The sequence below is a fragment of the Phascolarctos cinereus genome, unplaced genomic scaffold, assembly GCF_003287225.1.
Source record: "Phascolarctos cinereus isolate Bilbo 61053 unplaced genomic scaffold, phaCin_HiC Scaffold_4;HRSCAF=312, whole genome shotgun sequence".
Taxonomy (NCBI): Eukaryota; Metazoa; Chordata; class Mammalia; order Diprotodontia; family Phascolarctidae; genus Phascolarctos; species Phascolarctos cinereus.
Window position 1 is genome coordinate 488035941 of NW_027555847.1, and position 21939 is coordinate 488057879.

Consider the following 21939-nt stretch of genomic DNA (forward strand, 5'->3'; position numbering starts at 1 on the left):
CCTTTCATGTATGGGATGGATCAGATAGCTACTGAAAGCCCTTCCACTTCTCGAATTCTGTAAATCCCTATCTCATGGTATTGTTTTGAAGCCTGAATGAGTTCATGTATTGTCAAGCATTTTTCAAACTTTAAAGGGCTATATAAAAATCAGTTATTATTGAAGAAGGGGGACATACAGGAGATAAACTTTTGGATAGAAAATGAAGACACCTTGGCAAATGACTGGCTGTTGGGAGGAGTGAGTGAGAAGGAAAAGATGAGTTTGAGGTTTGAGGTGAGTGACTGAGATGATTGTGGTGCCATCAACAAAAAATAGGAAAATTGTATTTGGTCAGCTATTTACTACTAAATTCCTCACAGCCCTTCTTCTCCCTTGTAAAATTCTTGTCCCCAATGCTATGTAAATTGAGGGTTACCATGTATAACTAAATTGCTCTTATATTCCCTTTTTGATGTGGCTACATCTCTCCAGAAGCAAGAAAAATTCCTGTGGTAATACAGTCATATTCTCACATTATGAAGCTAACCCCACACTCACCAAAGAATATTTAATGATGAGATTCTATATCTAAGGAATGAAATGCATTCTTTCAGGAAAATGTTTTCTAAAAAATCATTAAAATAGTTAAATTTGTTTAGCTTAGCACAGTGCCTGAAACATAGTGGGCACTTAATAAATGCTTGTTGACTGACTGATTATGAGAAATATGCAGAGATTTTAATTTGGACCCAGATTGAATTCCTGGTTTTGATTCATAGTACTTTTGTAACCTCAGGAAAGTCACTTTTCTGGGGCTCACATTACTTATCTGTAAAATGAGAGAATTAGACCAGAAGGCCTCCAAGGTCTCTTCCAGCTTTAAATTTATTATCCCATGATCCTATTATCTACTCAAAATTTGTAATTCAAAACCTGTAGGCAAGAAGAGATCTTCAGAAACCCTCACCAGTCTCACTTTAGGCCAAGACAAATGAGTAAGAGAACCAAAGTGTGTGTGAGTGTACTTTTGCTTTGATGCAATAGCAAAAACATGAGGTCCATTCAGCTAAGGGATTTTAGTACTGTTCTAGCAAAACATTAAATGAGTTACAATAACTTATATGTGTAGTATTAAAAATCATTGCTAAAGAATTGAGTAAGGCCTGGATTTTGATATTTTATAAACTCTTAAAATTGAGGTCAAAATAGATCTCCTATAACATGAAACTTTCATCACTTGCAGTAAAACAAAAGTGAGAGGTTACAAGAAATAGCAAATGTTTATTATCGCTTTCAAAAATAGAAATGACCCAAAGAAATAAAACTATTAAAAAATCTGAAAAGAAAACTCTGTGTGTGTGTGTGTGTGTGTGTGTGTGTGTTTCTGTTCATATAACAATGGACTAAAAAATGAGCTAAAGCCAAAATACCAGAAGGAAAAAATACTTGTAACACATCATGAACAGAACCAGAGGTAATACTAACATTTATTCAAGTCACAACAAAATGGATAGTAAACACACTGAAGGAATTAAGGAGAAAAATTATTAAAAAAAATAACATTAAGATAAAATATGGAAGGAACAGGGTATGGCTAAAGATCTTAGATGAAGCTGGTAACACTCAATAGTTTAGAAATATTTACAGAGAATATGAATCAAATAGTATATCAAATACAATTTAAGCATTTCTAATAGTTTGCATTACCATCTCTATGAAATTAACCAAATGAATGTAAAACTGTCAAACTACTGGTGATAATGATTTTCATCAGGATATTAACACTACATGGTGGCCTTCTTATCTTTCAGTTCCAGAAATTGAATACTGAACTCCTTTCTCTCTGATTCAGTCTGTGGTGACTTCACCAAGAAAGCTATTGCTAAGATATGACATAAAAGTTAGCCAAGTTTAATCAACCAATCAATCAGTCTCTTAGTGAGTGCCTACAATGTTGTTGATAGAGTTCTGTTGTGGAACTTTGGGAAAGGATAAAATCAAGGGAGAGAATATAGAAAGAAAAGAGAAAAGGGCCAATCACCTTTATAAATCCTCACATTTAAGAACGGAAAAATGACAAAAAGCAATTATAAGATTATTTATTCTAACAATTATTTATTTTTAACATTTATTTTTAAAAATTTTGAGTTCTGAATTCTCTCTTTCTCTAGCCCTTCCCTCATTGAGAAGGCAAGCAATATGATATCAATTATATTATAGGATCATTGATCTAAAATTGGAAGAGACAAGAACTCATCTAGTACAACTCTTTCATTTTATAGTTAAAGAAATTGTAACCTAGGAAGGTTAAGTGACTTGCCCAAGGTCACAAAGCTAATAAGTGTCTGAGGCCAGATTTGAACTCAGGAAGATACTTCAGGCCCAGCACTCTATCCACCGAGCCACTTAGCTGCCTTTTCTTTGATCATACAAATTTGTAAATAAGGGTTTTGTATTTCTTTTCTTTTTTTTAATGGGCAAAAGGAAGTGGGAGAGAGAGACGATAGTGCTGGTTTTATTTTTTCATTAAAAAAAAAAAACAAAAACCAAACAACTAAACAAAACAGAAATGGCACTGAGTTGAAACTAGGTTGGAAAGAAAGTTAGGACTCAGGCCAGGAAAAATTTGATGGATTGAGAGAACAGGGCAAAACTGAGTGACTAAAGATTATGATTTGACTAGTCACTAAAAATATTCATTAAATATTAATAATAAAATGTTTGGAAAATTCATATAAAAGCAAAACTTCATCCCATAACTTCCTAAGACTAGCTTTTCACAATTCAGCAAACAATCTTCATTGACAACGAGGAACATTTCCTCTTCCCTTAAAGTGATAACTCACAGGAGAAGACAGGTAAAGGTTTTAAATAAAGTACAATGCAAATGAATGATGATACACTATGAACAAACTGCCGATCTGGCTTAAAAGCTCTTACCTGTTCTTGTTTTCAAGTTCTGCAATCAGCTGCCTTTGTTGCTTATTTGCATCAATGGTGAAAGAGATATCAGAAGCACCCCTCTGCTGACTAGGCTGCTGTGAAAGAGATGACATAAAATATTTAATACTGGGGAGTACAAAACCATGTCCATCACAGTGACTCTTCCCCGAGGAGTCTCAATAAAATATATTTGTCAAGGTATGCTGAAAAGTGCGGAAAAGATGAACTTTTTATGAAAACAAAAAGATAAATCAACAGAATTAAATATAATTTATTGCCTCCCCCTACCTCTTTGTGTACCATCTCCCCCCAAAAAAAGGCTGGCATAGTTCGGCGAGCACTGGACTTGGAGTCAAGTAGTAGATATGAATTGGCAGCTGGATGTCAGAGTTGATGGAATATCAGACTTAGAGTCAGAAACAGAAGTCAGAATCCTGCCTTAGACACTTACTACATGTATGATTCTAAGCAAGTCACAACTTCTTCCAGCCTCAGTTTCCTCATTTGTAAAATGAGGGTAATAATAGTACTTACCACATAGTACTTAAATAATAGTAACAAAGACTTTATAAACCTTAAAGTCCAATATAAATGCTAACTATTATTATTATTATTATTATTATTATTATTATTATTATAGTAGTAGTAGTAGTAGTAGTAGTAGTAGTAGTAGTAGTAGTGGTATATTTAGCTGTATTCAAGCGCTAGACTTGGGTTTAAGTAACAGACACTTCTAATAGTAGCTGTGTGACCGTGGACAAGTCATTTTCTCTTTTTAAGCCTCACTTTTGTCATCCATAAAGTGAGTTTATAATACTTATGCCACCTACCAAACAGGATTCAATCAGGAGGATCTGAGTTCAAATGTGGTCTCAGACACATAATACTTACTAGCTGTGTGACCCTGGGCAAGTCACTTAACCCCATTGCCTAACCACAAAAACAAACAAACAAACAAAAAAATCGCACAAAACTTTAAACAAAAATGTTAAAAAAAAAAGGGAAGAACATTGTGAGGAAAGAACTTTCTAAATCTTACATTGTAATGTTAGTATGTTATTTTTGATTATTTTCATTATCATTTACTTCAGTGAATATATACTAGTATTCTTCCTGTGAAGGTTTTATTTGTAGGTGATGAGTAGAAGCTTTCCTCATTTGAGCCAACCTTGGTTTTCAATACTTATCTTCTGATCTATAATCTCTAGTATTAGGTAGGGAAATGAGTTGGCTGGATAATTTGGTTAAGTCATCCCTGGTAAACTCACTGAGTAGTTATCCCATATGAAAACAAGAATTGAAAAGTGAAAAATATAATCAATCAGCTATTTTCTTTACATCAGATATGAGGAATTTTGGTTACCCTCAGAGCCCTGTGAAGCAGAAAAGCCATTATCAATTGATGACCCCATAAATAAAAACAACTTAATTCACTTTTTCTTTAAAAAAGGGAGATGACTATAAAGCATCTATACATTTAAATATGTGGGTACATACTTGTAAATATCTAAAATATATATGTGCAATTTAAGAATGAGGAAAAGAAGATTATTAAATAAATAGACATAGGGACAGGAGCTGGGGCCTGTGATTTTATTGGTATAGAGAGTTCCAGATAAGGAAATACCCTCTATCAAGACAGATCAGCCTGGAAAAAAGACTTTGATGTGGTTGCTGTCTTCCAATATAAAGGCCACTCCAGTTACATCAAGTCAGCAAGCATTTATTATGCACCTACAGTGTGCCAGGCACCTTGCTAAACATTGGAGACACAAAAAATGGCAAAAACATGGTTCCTGCTCTAGGAGATCACACTCTCATATCAGCAACTATGTACAAATAAGATATGTATAGTATAAATTGTAGGCTATCTCAGAAGGACTGTGTTAACATTAAAGGGGTCTGGGAAGGGCTTCTCCAAAAATATAACTTAGACTTCTTCGAGCAGAGGTGTCAAACACGTAGCCCTGTGTCCTACAACACTCCCAGGTGTGGCCTGAATCAGATTAAAATGTCATTGGGAAATGTTTAATAAAACAAATAAAAAATATAATAAAACATAGATATTACATTTTAAACCTAAGCCAATATGTGGCCCTAAGGGATCCTTATATATGGATTAGTGGTATCCATTTCTATTGGAGTTTGATATCCCTGGCCCAGAGCATTTGGGGATAAATGGTATAAAAATACTCCAGTTTTATGTTAGATTCAAGTTAAAAAGATAGAAATGGAAGAGAGAGTAGACTCTATCTAGGTCCTCAAGTGTGGCCCTTTAACTGAATCCAAACTTCACAGAACAAATCCCCTTAATAAAAGGATGTGTTCTGTAAAACTTGGACTTAGTCAAAAGGCTGCACCCCAGGACCTAGAAGGCCACATGTGGCCTCGAGACTGCAGGTTCCCCACCCCTGAAGTAGAGAAAATGAAGAGAGAGAGAGAGAGACAAAGAAAGCAGAACAGGTGGCTACAAACACAAAGAATGAGAAATGCACAAAGAGAGATAAAAACAGAGCAAAACAGACCCACAATGAGATAACACACACAGAGACAATCTATACCTAGAGAGATGTAGAAAGTCAGTCTATCTGTATGCCTGTCTTTTTTTCCCCTCCTAAACCCCCTTGTCCCTCTTTCTTTCTTTTGCATATATGTGTACAAAGGATTAAAGACACACACACACACACACACACACACAACACACACACAGAGTAACAGAGTAACAGAGTAAGAAATACATATAGAGAAAGATAAGGGCAACATCTCTATCTTGTGAAACATCAAGGATAATATTTCTTTGCACTTTTAAACCTTACTGCATTTTTATAACTATAAACAAATAGTGGTTTCACATTTTCCTCTTGTTTTATGGGCTAGATGAAGATGAATTCAAAGGCTAGCTCTGGCTCATGAGATAGAGCTTCCTATTCTTGAAAGAAATAATGCCAAAGAATTATATTAACAAAAATCTTCCTTGAAATGACTAATTTTATTGCTGGATACTTAGGCTATAATTTTCTGTTCTTACTGAGGCAAAATCTTTGGGCTTTCCTTAAGGCTCTATCACAGGCAAGAATCATGGAGAAGGAAGGTAAAAACACAACCTGGGAAGATTTAAATCTGATCCTTCCAAAGGAAAGAAAATATATCCAAGTAAGTGAACTTCTAATGCCAGGTTTCTTTTTAATCTATGATCTCTTACAGAAAAACAGAATTTGACACTTGGAAGGCACTTCAGTTGCCATTTTTTTCAAGCTCTACCTGAAAGGAAATTCAAGTAGAACATAAACACCAAGTGGTTACCAAGCCTCTGCTCCAAGGAGAACGGAACCCACTACTTCTTGAGGAAGACCATTCCATTTTTAGACAGTTCTAATTGTTAGGAAGTATTTTTCCTGTCATCAAGCCAAAATTTGCCTCTATTAGTCTTTTCATCTATTCAGCCACTAGGGTTGTTGGGGAATTTACAAAGCAGCTGGACTCATAGCAGGGCTAGAGGGTGGGATGATATCTTCTCTACAGATGATCTGCTATGACTCTGATGTAAGTAAGTACCACAAATTATCTTCACTGAGGAGTCAGGGAACTGGAGTGTGCTGGGGTGTTGGTGGCTGGCAATGGGTGTCAGAGAGTAAGGGTTGGAAGGATGTGAACCAATTCTTTCATCCACCCCCTCCCTTTGATTAAAGCCAGTTACAGCAAAACCAACACATGGATTGATGTGAACTAGAAAACTAACTGGACAAGGGTGTTTTTTTTTTGCTAAAGAGCTTGTATGAATTTGTCCTTCCAGTTGACCCCATTGTACATTAGTCATTTAGCAGAAATGGTCTTCCTGACATTCAGTGCTGAATTCCTTTTGATTTAATTTTCATTCATGCTCCTTTTTCTTCTGAGATGTGCTGAGCTGGAAGACCATAATGAGATTGACCTTATTCATGCTATTTGATGTTTTACACACTTCAATGCTATCTCTAGTCCACTGAGTCTTATTTTGGGGAAAAAAATCAAGTACATTTTTAGCTTATAATTCCCCTTAGTCATGGGAATCTGACAGTGCCATGGTCAATACACCGAACTGTGAGAAAATGCCAGGGTTAATGCTTTGGGTCATCGTAGTGTTCCTGTCCAAGATCATTAGTGAGAATGCTCTGCAGTTAGGGCTCTGACAGCTGGGGTGACTGAGAGTGATGAAAAAAAATGGAGATGCCCTGTACTTCCCAACAAGCCAAAGTCCATGGTTATCCTCCATTTCAGACATCTGCATTCTGAATAAAGTGCCAAATTGATTTGAATTCTTTGTGTTGGAGAGATGGAGAGATGTGGAACCAGTCTAACCTTTACTACAGTTTTTCCAATTGTACTTGAACCTACAAGGAGAGAAAACAATGTCTTTCCTACAAGTGTTTTGTTTTTGTTTTGGTCAGGTCCAAATAGCATATAAGGGATGCGTATGAAAGGACACTGATAAGCTTTTGGCTTTAATTGGAATCTGCAGCCTAGTCACCGAGTGACATTAGCTAGTTCGTTAGCTAGTTTATCACAGAATCAGATTTAGAGCTAAATAGGATCTTGAAATCTAACCCTTTCATTTTATAACATAAAGTGCTTAATAAATGCTTATGGACTGGCTGAAACAGGTAGTAAGCATTAAGTCATGATTTTGTCATATATAGAATGGGAATTTTTACCAAGATACCATAAAAACCTTAAAAAGCCAACAATAAACTAGTAACAAATAAAACTCTGTATTGAAAGCAAGAATTACAATGAAAAAACCACTAACTGAAACAGAAGGAAAAGGTCCAGTAGCTGCCCAGTTCTGATAGAACTTCCTTAAGAATCATTAAAGACCCTTAATGAAAACTTACAGATGAGGATGTCTCTGCTGCCAGTCTCGCTGCATATCTGGCAATCAGCCTGTGTTCCTCGTCAAGACGATTTGGGCTGTCAAGCATGCTGTTCAGAATGGGAGACAGAGTATATAGTCAGGCCAGTAAAGAAACATTATCTATTTATCTTCCTATAAGAGTTATTTGCTACTCCATTTTTTTCCACTGCAGAAGACAAATTAACTTAATTTGTTAAATTAATTGTTAGCTTAATGAGCCCAGGGCTTGGTTCTATAGAATGTTCTAAAAGTCAGGACCAAGGGGACTTAAAATCTTTGCCTTTGGTCAATGCCATCCTATTGCTAAGAACTTGAATGCAAAAGTAGCCATTCTGATCAACCCTCTTGATGAAGGTCAAATTTCCCTTATTTTATTACTGAATGAAATCAGTTACATTTTGTTAATTCTACATTCCCTTTCACAAGACTGAGAATTATAGGACTGGATCTCAACAACAATGGGAATTTTTCAAGAGATGTCAGATTCGCATTCTTGTCACCCACATATTATCTAATGCTATAATAATAATCCTGATGATAGCTTGTGTTTATATAGTTTTAAGATTTGGAAAGCATTTTATAAATATTATTTCATTTTATCCTTATATCCTCCAGGGAAGTAAGGGCAATTGTTATTACTGTTTTACAGAAGAGGAAACTAAGACAGATATAGGTTAAGTGACTTGCCCAGATAGAGGTTAAGTGACTTAAACAATTAGTAAGTTTCTGAAGGAGCTGCAACAGATAGTACTATCCCCATTTTATAGATGAGGACACTGAGGCTCAGAGGAGTTGAATGATTTGCCCATGATCAAAACTCAGTATGTTTCAGAAGCTAGATGTGAAGTCAGGTTTTCTTGACTTTCTATATAGCAGTCTATACTCTTTGCCACAGCTTCCTCATTTATCAGTCTTATGAATCTTATGTTGTGGGTAACAAAAGAAAAAAAAAGTTATATTACCACTGAATGGATCAGTGTCAGAACCCACATTAAAATTTAAATCCTTGCAATCCCCAGTCCCTAACTGTAGTCTCCTCACATAAATTTTATTCTTGATTTTTTCCCTTAAAAATCACACATACTCATACAAACCAACACCCACTCAGGACAGTCTGCTCTATTAAAATACTAATTGTAAACCTTCTACCTTTGGAAAGGCTGAAGAGTCATGTGAAGTAAATACACATTAAAAATGACCTATTAGAAGAGATAAGCACTTTGAATGTGTGACTTCCATCCTTGTATCCTCCCATTGGCTTTTCAAAGCCTTGTGCACCAAATGCTTCATCTTCTCAGTCACCAAATGCTTCTAGTCTTTAAAATTCACTGCCAGTTCATTTCTGACTACACACATATGATAGGGGAGCTAGGTGGCCCAGTGGATAGAGTGCCAGGCCTAAAGTCAGGAAGACTCATCTTCCTGAGTTCAAATCTGGCCTCGGACACTTACTGAGAAAATCACTGAATTTTGTTTGCCTCAGTTTCCTCATCAGTAAAATGAGCTGCAGTAGGAAATGGCAAACCACTTTAATATCTTTGCCAAGAAAACCCTAAATGGGATCATGAAGAGTCAGATATGACAACAACAACAACAAACATCACATATGCTCACCCATCACCTTCACTCTTGTCAAATAAACGCATTTTTATCCCCCTCCTCCTCTACCCAGAATGTCTTACTTTTTTTAAATGAATTTATTTATTTTTAGTTTTCAACATTCACTTCCATAAGATTTTGAATTTAAAATTTTTTACTCTCTTCTCCCCAAGATGGCATGCAATCTGATATTAGCTCTACTTATACATTCATATCAAACATATTTTCACATTAGTCATGATGGAAAGAAGGATTAGAATTAATGGGAAGAACCACAAGAAAGAAGAAACAAAACAACAAGAGAAAAGGAGAGCAAATAGTGTGCTTCCATCTGCATTCAAACTCCATGTTTCTTTCTCTGGATGTGGATATCATTTTCCATCATGAGTTTTTTTGAGTTGTCTAAGATACTTGCATTGCTGAGAAGAGCTAAGTCTATCAAAGTCAGTCACTGTACAATATGTTAGTGTATACAATGTTCTCCTGGTTTTGCTCATTTCACTCAGTATCATTTCCTATGTCTGTCCAGGTTTTTAAACAACATATTGTAGGATTATGGTTGTTAATCCACTCTGCTGTCTTCCATTTTGTGGGAGAATTTATTCCATTCACATTCAGTTATGATTACTGTCTGTGTCTTTCTCTCCATCCTATTTCCCCCGTTTATGCTTTTCTCTCTCCTTTCTCCCTTTCCCTCCTCACTAGAGTTTTGTTTTCAACCACCGCCTTCCTCAGTCTACTCTCCCTTCTATCAGCCCCCCCCCTTTTCTTCCCTTTTACTACTACTTCCCTGTCTTCTACCTACCCCCTCCTTTTTCTTTCTCCTTTCCCTTCCTATTTCCTATGTGGTAAGTTAGATTTCTATACCTAACTGATTATGTTATTCCCTCTTTGAGCCAAATCTGATGAGAATAAGGTTCAAACAACGCTCTTTTCTCTCCCTTCTTTCCCTCTACTGCATTAGGTTTTTGTACCTTTTCATGTGATATAATTTACCCTTGTCTGCCTCCTCCTTTCCTCTTCTCCTAGAACAATCTCTTTTCATCACTTAATTAGATTTTTTATCATCACATTAAAGTCAACTTATACCCACATGCTCTGTCTACCCTTTTTATATGTATACTCCTTTTAAATGTCACAATAACGATACAGTTCTCAAGAGTTACAAGTGTCATCTTCCCTTGTTGGCATGTAAACAGTTTGCCTTTATTAATAACATGTTTTTTTCTTTCCTTTTTATGCCTCTCTTGAGTCTTGTATTTAAAGATCAAATTTTGGTCTTTTCATCAGGAAGGTTTGGAAGTCCTCTATTTCTTTGAACATCCATCTCCTCCCCTGAAAGATTATGCTCAATTTTGCTGGGTAGTTGATCCTTGGTTGTAACCCAAGCTCCTTTGTCTTATGGAATGTTGTATTCCATGCCCTCTGATCTTTTAATGTAGAAAATGCAAGGTCCTGTGAAATCCTGACTGTGGTTCCATAATACTTAAATTGTTTCTTTCTGGCTGCTTGCAATATTTTCTCTTTGACCTGGTAATTTTGGAATCTGGGCTACAATATTCCTTGACATTTTCAATTTGGGATCTCTTTCAGGAGGTGATTAGTGTACTCTTTCAATGACTGTTTATTTTCTGGTTCTAAGACCTCAGGGCAGTTTTCCTTGATGATTTCCCTGAAAGATGCTGTCCAGGCTCTTTTCAGAATGGTTTTCAAGTAGACCAATAATTTTTAAATTGTCTCTCCTGGATCCATTTTCCAGGTCAGTTGTTTTACCAGTGAGGTATTTTATGTTTTTTCTATTTTTTCATTCTTTTGTTTCTGTTTGGTTGATTCTTCATATCTCATACAGTCATTAGCTTCCACTTGCCTAATTCTAGTTTTTAACAAATTGTTTCCTTCTATCAGACAATGTACCTCTTTTTCCATTTGGCCCATTTTATTTTTTAAGGAGTTTTTCCTTCAGTGAGTTTTTGTGCCTCTTTTTCCATTTGGCCAATTCTATTTTTTAAGGAGTTGATTTCTTCATTGTACTTTTTTTTTTTCAATTTGGCTAATTGTATTTTTTAAGGACTTGTTTTCTTCAGTGTACTTTTTCCCCATTTGGACAACTGTATTTTTAAGGACTTGTTTTCTATAGTGAAATTTTGTCCTTCCTTTTCCAAGCCATTGACTCCCTCTTGCATACCTCTCATTTCCTTTCCCAATTTTTCTTCCATCTCTCTTATTTGACTTTTGAAATCCTTCTTGAGCTCTTCCACCAAGGCTTTTGGGGCTTCAGACCAGTTCATACTCCCCTTTGAGGTTTCAGATGTGGGTATATTGACAGTGTTGTCTTCTTCTGAATTTGTGCCTTGATCTTTCCTGTTCCCATAATAAGAATCTATGGTCATTGGCTGTTTCTGCTTTCTGCTCATGGTGTTTGCCTATTTCCTGGCTTTTAAAGTTGAGCTCTCCCTCTGGAATGCAGGGGGGCACTGACCCAAGCTTCTTGTACTGAAAACCTGAGGTCACTGGCTTTGTGCGCTGAGGCCTCAGGTGCTGGCAGCTGGGGGCTGTAGGAGACTGGCAGCTTACCTGGTTTTGAGCTGGGGTCAGCAGCACTGGAACTTTTGGGGTGGGGGTGGGGAGTCTGGCCCCTGGAGGATGCCTGCTCACCTGGGTTTCTTTAAAGCACTTGAGTGTTTGGCTGCTGGAGAATGTCTGCCAGCCTGGAGTTGTGCTAAAGCACTAGGAGACTTTGCTGTTGGAGAACACCAGCACACATGGTGGTTTTTCAAGCTGATGTTTACCAGGTCCCCTGCCTGTGCTGAGGCACTTGGGGAGGGGGGGAGTCCTGGTGTTGGCGCTTGCCTGCTTCACCACCCTGGGGCTCAGGATCTGGTTTGTTGTGGTAGGGCTTGCTGCAGGCTTGCTGGGATGCCTCCCGTCCTGTACTGTTCCCTCTCCCCTAGAGCAAGATGGGCCTTTCCCGTTAATTACCCAAGCTCCCTGGGCTACACGACTTTTGTACCCTGTCTTTCTGCTGGCTCAGCTGTTCCAGGGTTTTTCCTGGGGTGATATTTTCTGGCCTTCCAGAGGTCAATAAGGAAGGGGGAGAGTGACTTACTTCTTACTCTGCCATCTTGGCTCCTGGAAATGTCCTACTTTCTAATAGGCCAAAGGTGTAGAAATATTTGTACTTATTATCATCAAGTCACTTCTCTGTCCTCAGGAAGAACTTTTATTAACTCCTGCATGTTCAGAATCCTATTCATTGGGTTACATTACTTATCTCCCCTAAATCATCTACCACCTAGCCTTCATGATGATACTTCCCAATTTCTCAAACTAGAGTACATGGAATATTAAAATGAACAAAAATTAAACTATCAATGTATATATTTGTATGATATATAATATGTATAATATATGAGTTATGTTTCTGATCTATGCCTCTGGTAGACAGGAACTATATACTATGTGTTACCTAGCACAATGCTAGGCCCATAATGAGCACTTAATGCTTGTTGATTGATTGCGTGTTCAGTATGGACTCCAGTAGGTGCTCAATCAATAGCAAATACAATCAATATATATATATATATATACATCCCAATTTATAGTAATAAAACCAAATGAATAACTAAAGTCCAGCTCTGAGTCCTCATCAAAATACAGAAATGACCCTCTGTTCTCAAAGTCTATGCCAGTGGAAGACAAACTCTCTCAGGCTTCACCAGCCTGAAAATGGACTATAGGTCTGTTGTACAAGTATCAGCCTTGCTGAGTTCAGAACGGCTCATCACCAGAAGCTTGGCGCCAACATTATGATAATTCTGGCTACAACTCATCAAACTATCCACAGAGGTATGAAGGTGGTATGAATGTATTGGTACAGAACCACATGAGTGAAGTCATCGGTTTGGCACACTAAAGTCTTTAAAAAAAGATCTTTTGTAAAGTACTGACGGCACTGTGAAAATATTTCAAATCAAATGTGGTTCCTCATGCAGGCTTTGCACATAGAAGTCTTTGCTTTAATCTGAAAACCAGGTCTACAGACAATTTTGCAAGCTGAACAACTATGGCCATTCTCTTCTAGTGTATTTGAACTTATAGGCTTCATACAATAGAGTCTGTGTGAATAGTACTCTTGGGTATTTAAAGATCCTGGAACAACCATGGTGAGTGACTGTCAGAAGTAACTTTATCAAAGACCTTCCAAGTTTTGAAGACAAAGGGACCTTCTATCATTACTGACTAGCAAGTATAAATAAAATGAAGGTTATTAAAAAAACACATCCATCAATCTAAGACTTGAAGTTATGAAATTATGTCTAAAAAGCTGTAATTCATATTTTCCTGCTCCCTACAACTACCACAACTGAATGAACCAAGGGTGAAGTGACAGATCACCTCTTTGTGTACACATAGGATTTATGAGCCCATGTCTGCTACCTCAATATGTTCAAATTACACGTGTACAAGGATGAATGAGGCATCCTCTGATAAATTCCATTATTTCACTGCTTCACTTACAAATGGTTGGAAATGAATAGCCAATAATCCCTAAATCACTAAAACAAACACTGGTTCCCACATTTTGTCCATCCCTAGTTATTTATATGCAGACTGTAATCAGCAAGACTTGGCTACCAGGCTTAGTTGTATATGTGTGTGTGTGTGTGTGTGTGTGTGTGTGTGTGTGTGTGTGTGTGTGTTTGAGGGAGGGCAGGAATTCATCATTGAGAAAGTGCCTTATTCTCTCCCTTATCTACCTGGCCAACAGTATACTGCTACAACATTGAAAATTGACCTTTAGGAAATTTAAGATGCTTCAACCAAACTACCATCTGCTAAATTATAATGAAGCAAAGATTTCAGGAGGGCAGCTAGGTAGTGCTATGGAATAAAGCACCAGGCTTGGAGTCAGGTAGACCTGAGTTCAAGTCCAGCCATAAGCACTTACTAGCAGTGTGGCCCTAGGTAAGTTACTTAACCCTGTTTGCCTCAGTTTCCTCATCTGTAAAATGAGGTGGAGAAGGAAATGGCAAACTACTCCAGCATCTTTGCTAAGAACCAAGCCACCCCCCAAAAGAGTCACAAAGAGTCAGACACAAGTGAAATGACTGAATAACAACAAAAAGATTTCAGAAGACACATTCATGTTCTTTCATACTAATGCCATGTAAAAACCCCTTTTCAGAATACTCTTTTAATGTTGAGGATCTGGGTCCTGGGTCATAAGATCATAAGAATTAGAGTCAGAAGAAACCTGAGGTCACTTAGTCCAACCCCATCATTTTATAGGTGAATAAAGTGAGGTTCAGAGAACCAAAGCTATTGTCCCAGGACAGAAAACCTACAAGCGGCTAAACCAGGATCCAAATCCGTGCCCAACAAATGTCAATTCTGTACTACCTTACAAGGAGGTATAGAGTAGGCACCTGTCCATTTGGTGCTCTCCCATACTTTGTAAAGGTGTTTGAAATTCTACCATTAGAGATTAATTTATTTGGGTCTTAAATCCTTTTTGCTTCTCAGGAGTCCCTACCAAAACACAATGTGGAAGGCTAACATCTTAACATGTTATCACCCAACACTTTAGTAATAAATAATAGTTTTAGAGCTACAAGAGACCTTGCAGACCAATTAGACTCATCCCCACGTTTTATAGATGAGAAAGCTGATATCTAGAGAGGTTAAGTGATTTGCACAAGTCATATGCTTTATTGTTATCCTGTATATGTTGTTGTTCAGTCATTTCAAGTTGTGTCTTACTCTTTGTGACCCCTTTTGAGGTTTCCTTGGCAGAGATATTGGAGTGGCTTGACATTTCCTTCTCCAGCTTATTTTTGCAGATGAAGAAACTGAGGCAAACTGTTAAATGACTTGCCGAGGGTCACACGTGTAGTAAGTGTCTTCAGACAGGATTTGAACTCAGGTCTTCCTGAATCCAGGCCTGCCATTCTAGCCACTGTGCCACCTAGCTGCCCTAATTCTCTATATGTTTTTACACATACTCACTGTCTCTCACATTAAAATATAAGCTCCTTATGAGTAGAGATTGTTTTTTCTCTTTATTTATTAAAAAAAAATTGTTTTTAGGCAATTGGGGTTAAGTGACTTGCCCAGGGTCACACAGCTAGTAAGTGTCAAGTGTTTGGTCTGAGGCCGGATTTGAACTCAGGTGTTCCTGACTTCAGAGCCAGTGCTCTATCCACTGTGCCACCTAGTGCCCCTAGAGATTGTTTTATTCTTTGTACTTCTATCTCCATCATATACCAGAGTTCCTGGCATACAGAAGATACTTAATAAATACTTATTTGATTGATATTAAGTGATAGAAGCAGGATCTGAACTCAGGGCTCCTGATTCCAGATCTAGTAATTTATTGTACTATACTGCATCACAGTTATGTAGGGTTTACAAAGTTAACAAAACTATTTCTCATTATCTTATTAGGCAGCAATATAAAAGTCTGTCTCTCTGGCCACCCCCCTCCCTCCCTCACCTGCTTAACAAATAAAGATACTGGGACTCAGAAAGGTTAGTTGACTTATCTACAGTCACTGAGGTAGACTCAGTAGTAAAGATAGGGCCAGAACCTGAGTCTTCTGATACTCTAAATCCTAAAACTCTTCCAACCACATTGTTTCTTAGGATCTTAAACATGGTTAGGTATGGTGGCACATGCCTCTAATTTCCTGCTACTGGGAAGGTTGAGGCAAGTGGATTATTTGAGCTGAGAAGTTCTAAGCAACAATATGGCTAAAGATGAATGGATGTCCAAAGAGATTAAAAAAAAAAAAGGGAAAATAACCTATGTGTATAAAAATATTTATAGCAGCTTTTTGTGGTAGCAAATAATTGGAAATTGAGGGGATGCCCATCAATTGGGGAATGGCTGAACAAGTTATGGTATATGATTATAATCAATACTATTGTACTATATGAAATGATGAGGGAGATGGTTTCTGAAAAACCTGGGAAAGCCTATATGAATCAATGCAGAGTGAAGTGAGCGGAGCCACAAGATCATCGTATAGTCACAGCAATATTGTAATGATGATCAACTGTAAAAGACTTAGCTACTTTTACCAAGATAATGATCCAAGACATTTCCAAAGGACCGATGATGAAAAATGCTATCCACCTTCAGAGAGAGAACTGATGAACTCTGAGGGCAGATTGAAGCACATATTTTTCCTTCTTTATTTTTATTGTTTGTGTGTATGTCTCTGTGTGTGTGTGTGTGTGTGTGTGTGTGTTCTTTTGCAACATGGCTAATATAGAAATATGTTTTGCTTGACTTCACATATATAATCAATATCATATTGCTTGCCTTCTCAATGGGTTGAGGAGTAGCAGGCAGAAGGGAAAGAATTTGGAACTCAAAATTTTAAAAAATGTGTTAAAAATTTTGTGGTTATGTTAAAAAAAGATGATTGGGTGTCCACACTGTCTGGCACCAATAAGGTTAGCCTCCAAGAGCAGGGAACCACCAGGATGCCAAAAGAGGGGTGAACCAGTCCAAGGTGGAAACAGAGCAGCTTAAAGCTCCTATGCCAATCAGAAGTGGGATTGGGTCCTGTGAGAGGCTGCTGGATTCCTAGCCTAGGCAAGATAGGGAGACTAAATGTCTAAATTAAAAAGAGGAGGGCTCTTAAATAAGTACCAAAAGTGTGTAGCTAAGTAGAGCAGATTATGAAACAGCTCCTACATTTTCATTTCAGTCTGCGTAAGGTACATAAAGATGCCCACATGCACACAAATACACATATATATACACACACAGAACACACACACATATATACTTATATATATATATATATACATATATATATACACATGCATATATATATATACACATTCATGCAATTCTTCCTTTTGAAATAGAAAATGGCTAGGATTTTTTATGATAATTAATATCTGTAATATATATGAGATGAAAAATGCTCTATACTTTCTGGTGATTTAGAAGTACTTTTCTTTCCTTTATAGAAGTCTGATAACTTTTACTCTGCATATGAGTTTAAAATTTATTATTGGTTTGGCTGCTGAAACTGAGGATGTCAAAGCAACATAAGGCAATTAAGTTCTTTTAGCTAATTAAAAACAATTAAAGTCAAGTTTGCGATGTCTACAAATTATTGATGCTGTTTCTAATTAAAGAGTGTCCACATAGTCATATGCTATTCATTGTATAACATGAAACTGACTGAAAAATCAAGAGCTTTCATTCCTTCTCATATCCCAGACTGGCATCTTATATTATAGAATATATACTTTAATTCCATTAGTAAAGAGACATTTTAAATTATGGGAACTTCTAACTATCTTCTTTAAAGTGGGAAAATTTTTATAGCCTTAATAGACATTAAACTGATAGAAATCATGGGCTGCACCAGCTGTATTTGTGGCTCAGTTATCCAATTATATAGTATGGAATGGAAGAATTTGACAACATAAAGAGTAATTTTGGTTGCAAATATCACAAGCCTATGTAGAAACAGTCCTAATTATTTGCAAAAAACATAAATAAACGAAACACAACACAAGAGTTAGAAATATAAAAAGCATTTATGAAATACCTCCTATGTGGATCTGAGATGTCATTGATACAGGCATGGAGGAACTGCATCTATCAGTGTGTTCAGCATCTTCTCTGTAACTTGCAGAAGTTAAGTGATGTAGTGGATAGAGCACTGGACTTGGAAGGCCTCAGTTGAAATCCTGTGTCAGACACCAGCTCTGTGTCTCTGGGCAAGTCACTTAACCTCTCTTTGCCTTAGTAACCTCAACCATAAAATGGAGATAATTTATAATTTACTCTACCTTATAGAATAGTTGGGGGCATCAAATGAGATAACACATGTAAAGTGCTATATAAACCTTAAAAGGCTACATAAATGTTAGTTGTAGCAATAATTATAATGATATAATATTATATAACATTATATATCATAATGCAGGGTACCCCAAAAGTCTTAGTGCAGTTTTAAGCTCTTAATGATCATTATATAGGAGACATCCTATATAATAATTATACTCATTGTTATTATCATTACTATATTTTGATTTTATGATGGTTTAATATAAGCATTATTATTATAACATCTATGATGATGATGATGATGATGATGATGATGATGATGGTTATAGGACTATTCCAGGGTCAGCATCAAATATGTGTCACTGGCAGAACTTCAAAGCCAATCTTCCTGACCCCGTGGCCAGCTCTCTCTTTCCACTAGGCCACACTGTCTTATTACTACCTTAGTAAATTTTATCAACAACACTTCTTAGGTCTTGTGTGCAGGGCATAAGGTGTTGTGGTAAAATATACAAGAAACAGAAGGCCCAGTTCCTGATCTTAGTTTAGCATCTGATTGATAAGAGAGGGAAGAAGTTGAAACATTAATGCATAAAATGCCTAAAGAACACCTGCATAACAGCACCGAACAAGTATAAATGAATCTAATTTAAGATGAATAAATATTATTAGCTAGCATTTATATACCACTTACTGTGTGCCAGGCACTATGCTTAATGCTTTTCAAATATTATCTCATTTGATCCTCACAATAGCCCTAGAGTTAGGTGCTGTAATTATCCCCATTTTACAGTTGAGGAAACTGAGGCAAGAGGTTATTGTATTGCCCAAGGTCACACTAAAATTAGGATTTGAACTCAGGTCTTCCTGACTCTGGGTCAAACACTCTACCCACTGTACCACCCAACTGCCTCAGTAGTGCAGGAATATTGAGGTACTAAGGAATACAGTGATCAGAGTTAGTTCAAGTAAGACCAGGGAAGCTTCCTGGAAAATAAGTTTTGAACTGTTTTTTTTTCCTTCCCAAAGAGGTGAGAACTATGCATTAGTGTTAAAGCAAGAGAAAGTTATTATTGGTAAGAGTAATGGTGGTGAGGGAAAGTAGATCATTATAGTACTTTCAAATCTCTGATACACATATGACATTATTAGGTTCCAAAGTTCATTTTTTAAAACAGTGAAAAGGAAGAGGGTCAAGAGAAAATGAAAAAAATTAAGGATCTATGCAAGACCTAGCAATGTAATATGTTGGTGGAAAGGATGATGAGTCAAAACAATATTGGGAAGAGAGAATGGAAGAATTAAAAGGGAAGATAAAATCTCAGGGAATTTGAAGGATGTCTTTTTTGAACAGGGACTGTTCATTTAATAATTTTAATTCTACTTTTGGTTTTCTCCATAAGTAACATATGGTTATCTCCACGTGGGTGGGTAATACATCTATAGAGACAGTTTTATGGCCTTATGTAAATGAAGAAGTCATTGTGATTAAGCAGCAGCTAGTGAAAATGTCTGAGAATGACAGTTTTCTTCTTCAGTAATTTAGAAAAATGTTGCTATTTTAATTAAGAAAAGGGCCAAGAAATGGTTGAAGTAGTTGGAAGCCACTGGAAGTTGTGGATAAAAGGAGACCATCACATTGTCTTCACAAAGGAATTCATTTGTAGCCAAGATTCATGTTTGAAGACTAGATAAAATTTCTATGTATCAAAATCATTTCTGTAAATTAACATATCACTAAATGCACCAGAAATTAGATTAAAACAATCATTCCTTCCTTTAGAAGTTTTGACAGGCTGATTAGTGTGGAAGTATATGAAAGCACTTTTAGATGTATCAAACAATCCAGTTCTAAGATGTTATTATAATTGAAGACCTTGGACTAATAACTGTAAACAAGTAACAACCATTAGCAAATTGATAAATACTATCCTGTCTTAGAAATCTGTTATTTGCCTAAGTAAAACTATAATCAAATACTCAAAATATTTGCATATGTAAAACTATTATTATATAAAATTAACAGTGAGTGAGCCTGGGATTTCTACTAAGAAATTCAGTTTAATTCAACAAATCTGAGATGTCTTCAGGACTGTGCTAGGCACTATGAGGTATATAACGAACTTATAACCTTTCTGGGGGAAAAAACATATACCCATGAAATAATTATAGGTAAATCCTAGGAGAGTTCTCAGGAGCAGGCAGAATAGTTGAGAGTAAGTTTCACAGATGAGGTGAGACATGGTTGGCCATGAAAAGCAGGGTATGGAGAGGGAAGAAAAGCAGGGAAAACAGAGTGAGTAAAGGCATAGAGATGAAATGAACATGTCCTGTGTGAGGTACACTGAGAAGTGGAAGGTTAACACTTGATAATTAAGGTAAGATTATGGAGGGCACGGAGGTGTTTGGACTTTATTTATTTATATATTTATTTATTTATTTAAAGGCCAAATTGAATCCAGTGGGTGACAGTGGGGAAGACACTGTTGAATCAGAGGAGTTATGATAAAGGGATATTGTAGGAAAATGGTAGGAGTGGGTATAGACCAGTTGAAATAAATATAAAATTTATGGGCAACTTAGAAGAGGCAAAACAGTACAGAAAGGATGGAGAGCTGGCCTTGGTGTCAGAAAGAGCTGGATTTAAGTCTTGCCTGCAACATACTGGCTGAGTCACGCCAGGGAAGTTATTTAACTTCTCAGTGCCCTCAGCAGCTCTCGGAGATGATAAGTTGCAGAGCAGATGCTGACCTCCATTATGGGAAGGAGTTTCTTTACTGGGAGTTCCCTAAACCAGTGAAATCAGGTCAAATTCCCCCTCTCATTTCGTTCCCCCCCATATACACACCCACAAAGCGAGATTCATAATCCATTATGAAGTCCAAGTGCATTACCTCTTGCCAATGCACAGTCACAACTACAATTAATTAAGAAACCCATAGTTCAAAGAAAGAAATTATTACATTTGATGGCAGAAATGTAAATAAGCTTAATTAATGAATTTGCTAATAGACTTTGATTTTTAAGAATGTTACTGGAACATGAATAAGACTACCACTTTTCTCATATAACTTGTACAAATAAATATTTATGATTAATATAAACTGAGACAAAACAAAAATATGAACTCTTTATGTAATACTCATAAGCTGTTTGAGGGCAGACAAGTATTGGGTCATTTAAAATTTTGTGTCCCAGCATCTTTCATGAAGTAGAAGAATCTTATCTGTAAACCAGCAGTTCTCAAACCATTTGGATTCAGGATCCTTTCCGATACTTAAAAATTGTTGAGGAACCCCACCCCCTAAAGAGCTTTCATTTATGTGAGTCAGATCTATTGATATTTAGCATGTTAGAAATTAGTGACATTATTATTATGATTAAAATAGCTTTCACCTCAAGGACCCCTGAAAGGATCTCAGGGACCCCAGGGTTCCCTGGGACACACTTTGAGAAGCACTACCATAATTTTGTTATTGTGGAGAATTCCCTTCCTCTCTAGATCAAAAGACTTAATTTTAGTAGATACATTTTAGGGAGTTGCCTAAACTTCTGAAAAATTACATAGTCTTATATAGTCATACATGCCAAAGGTGGAATTTGGACTCAAGTCTTTGGGACTCCAGGTCTAGTCTATACTATTAACTACTATGCCATGCTGTCTTAAACACAGAAGGCACTTAATAAAATGCTTGTTGAGTTGTAATAC

At 36.7% G+C, this 21939-nt stretch overlaps 1 protein-coding gene and 1 long non-coding RNA gene across 20 annotated transcripts in view; one reads left to right on the top strand and one right to left on the bottom strand.

The window, feature by feature from the left end:
* Window positions 1–21939, bottom strand: part of DTNA (dystrobrevin alpha) — a 484963-nt gene that overhangs the window by 58549 nt on the left and 404475 nt on the right. For all 19 annotated transcript variants that reach the window (XM_078153434.1, XM_078153431.1, XM_078153432.1 and 16 more), the window contains 2 exons: window positions 7797–7884; window positions 2923–3020 (listed from right to left, as the gene is read on the bottom strand). In XM_078153434.1, coding sequence (XP_078009560.1) covers window positions 2923–3020; window positions 7797–7884 — 186 coding nt within the window. The remainder of the gene's footprint in view (window positions 1–2922; window positions 3021–7796; window positions 7885–21939) is intronic.
* The window catches only part of LOC110212520 (uncharacterized), a 63815-nt gene that overhangs the window by 37971 nt on the left and 3905 nt on the right, over window positions 1–21939 (top strand). The window lies entirely within an intron of this gene.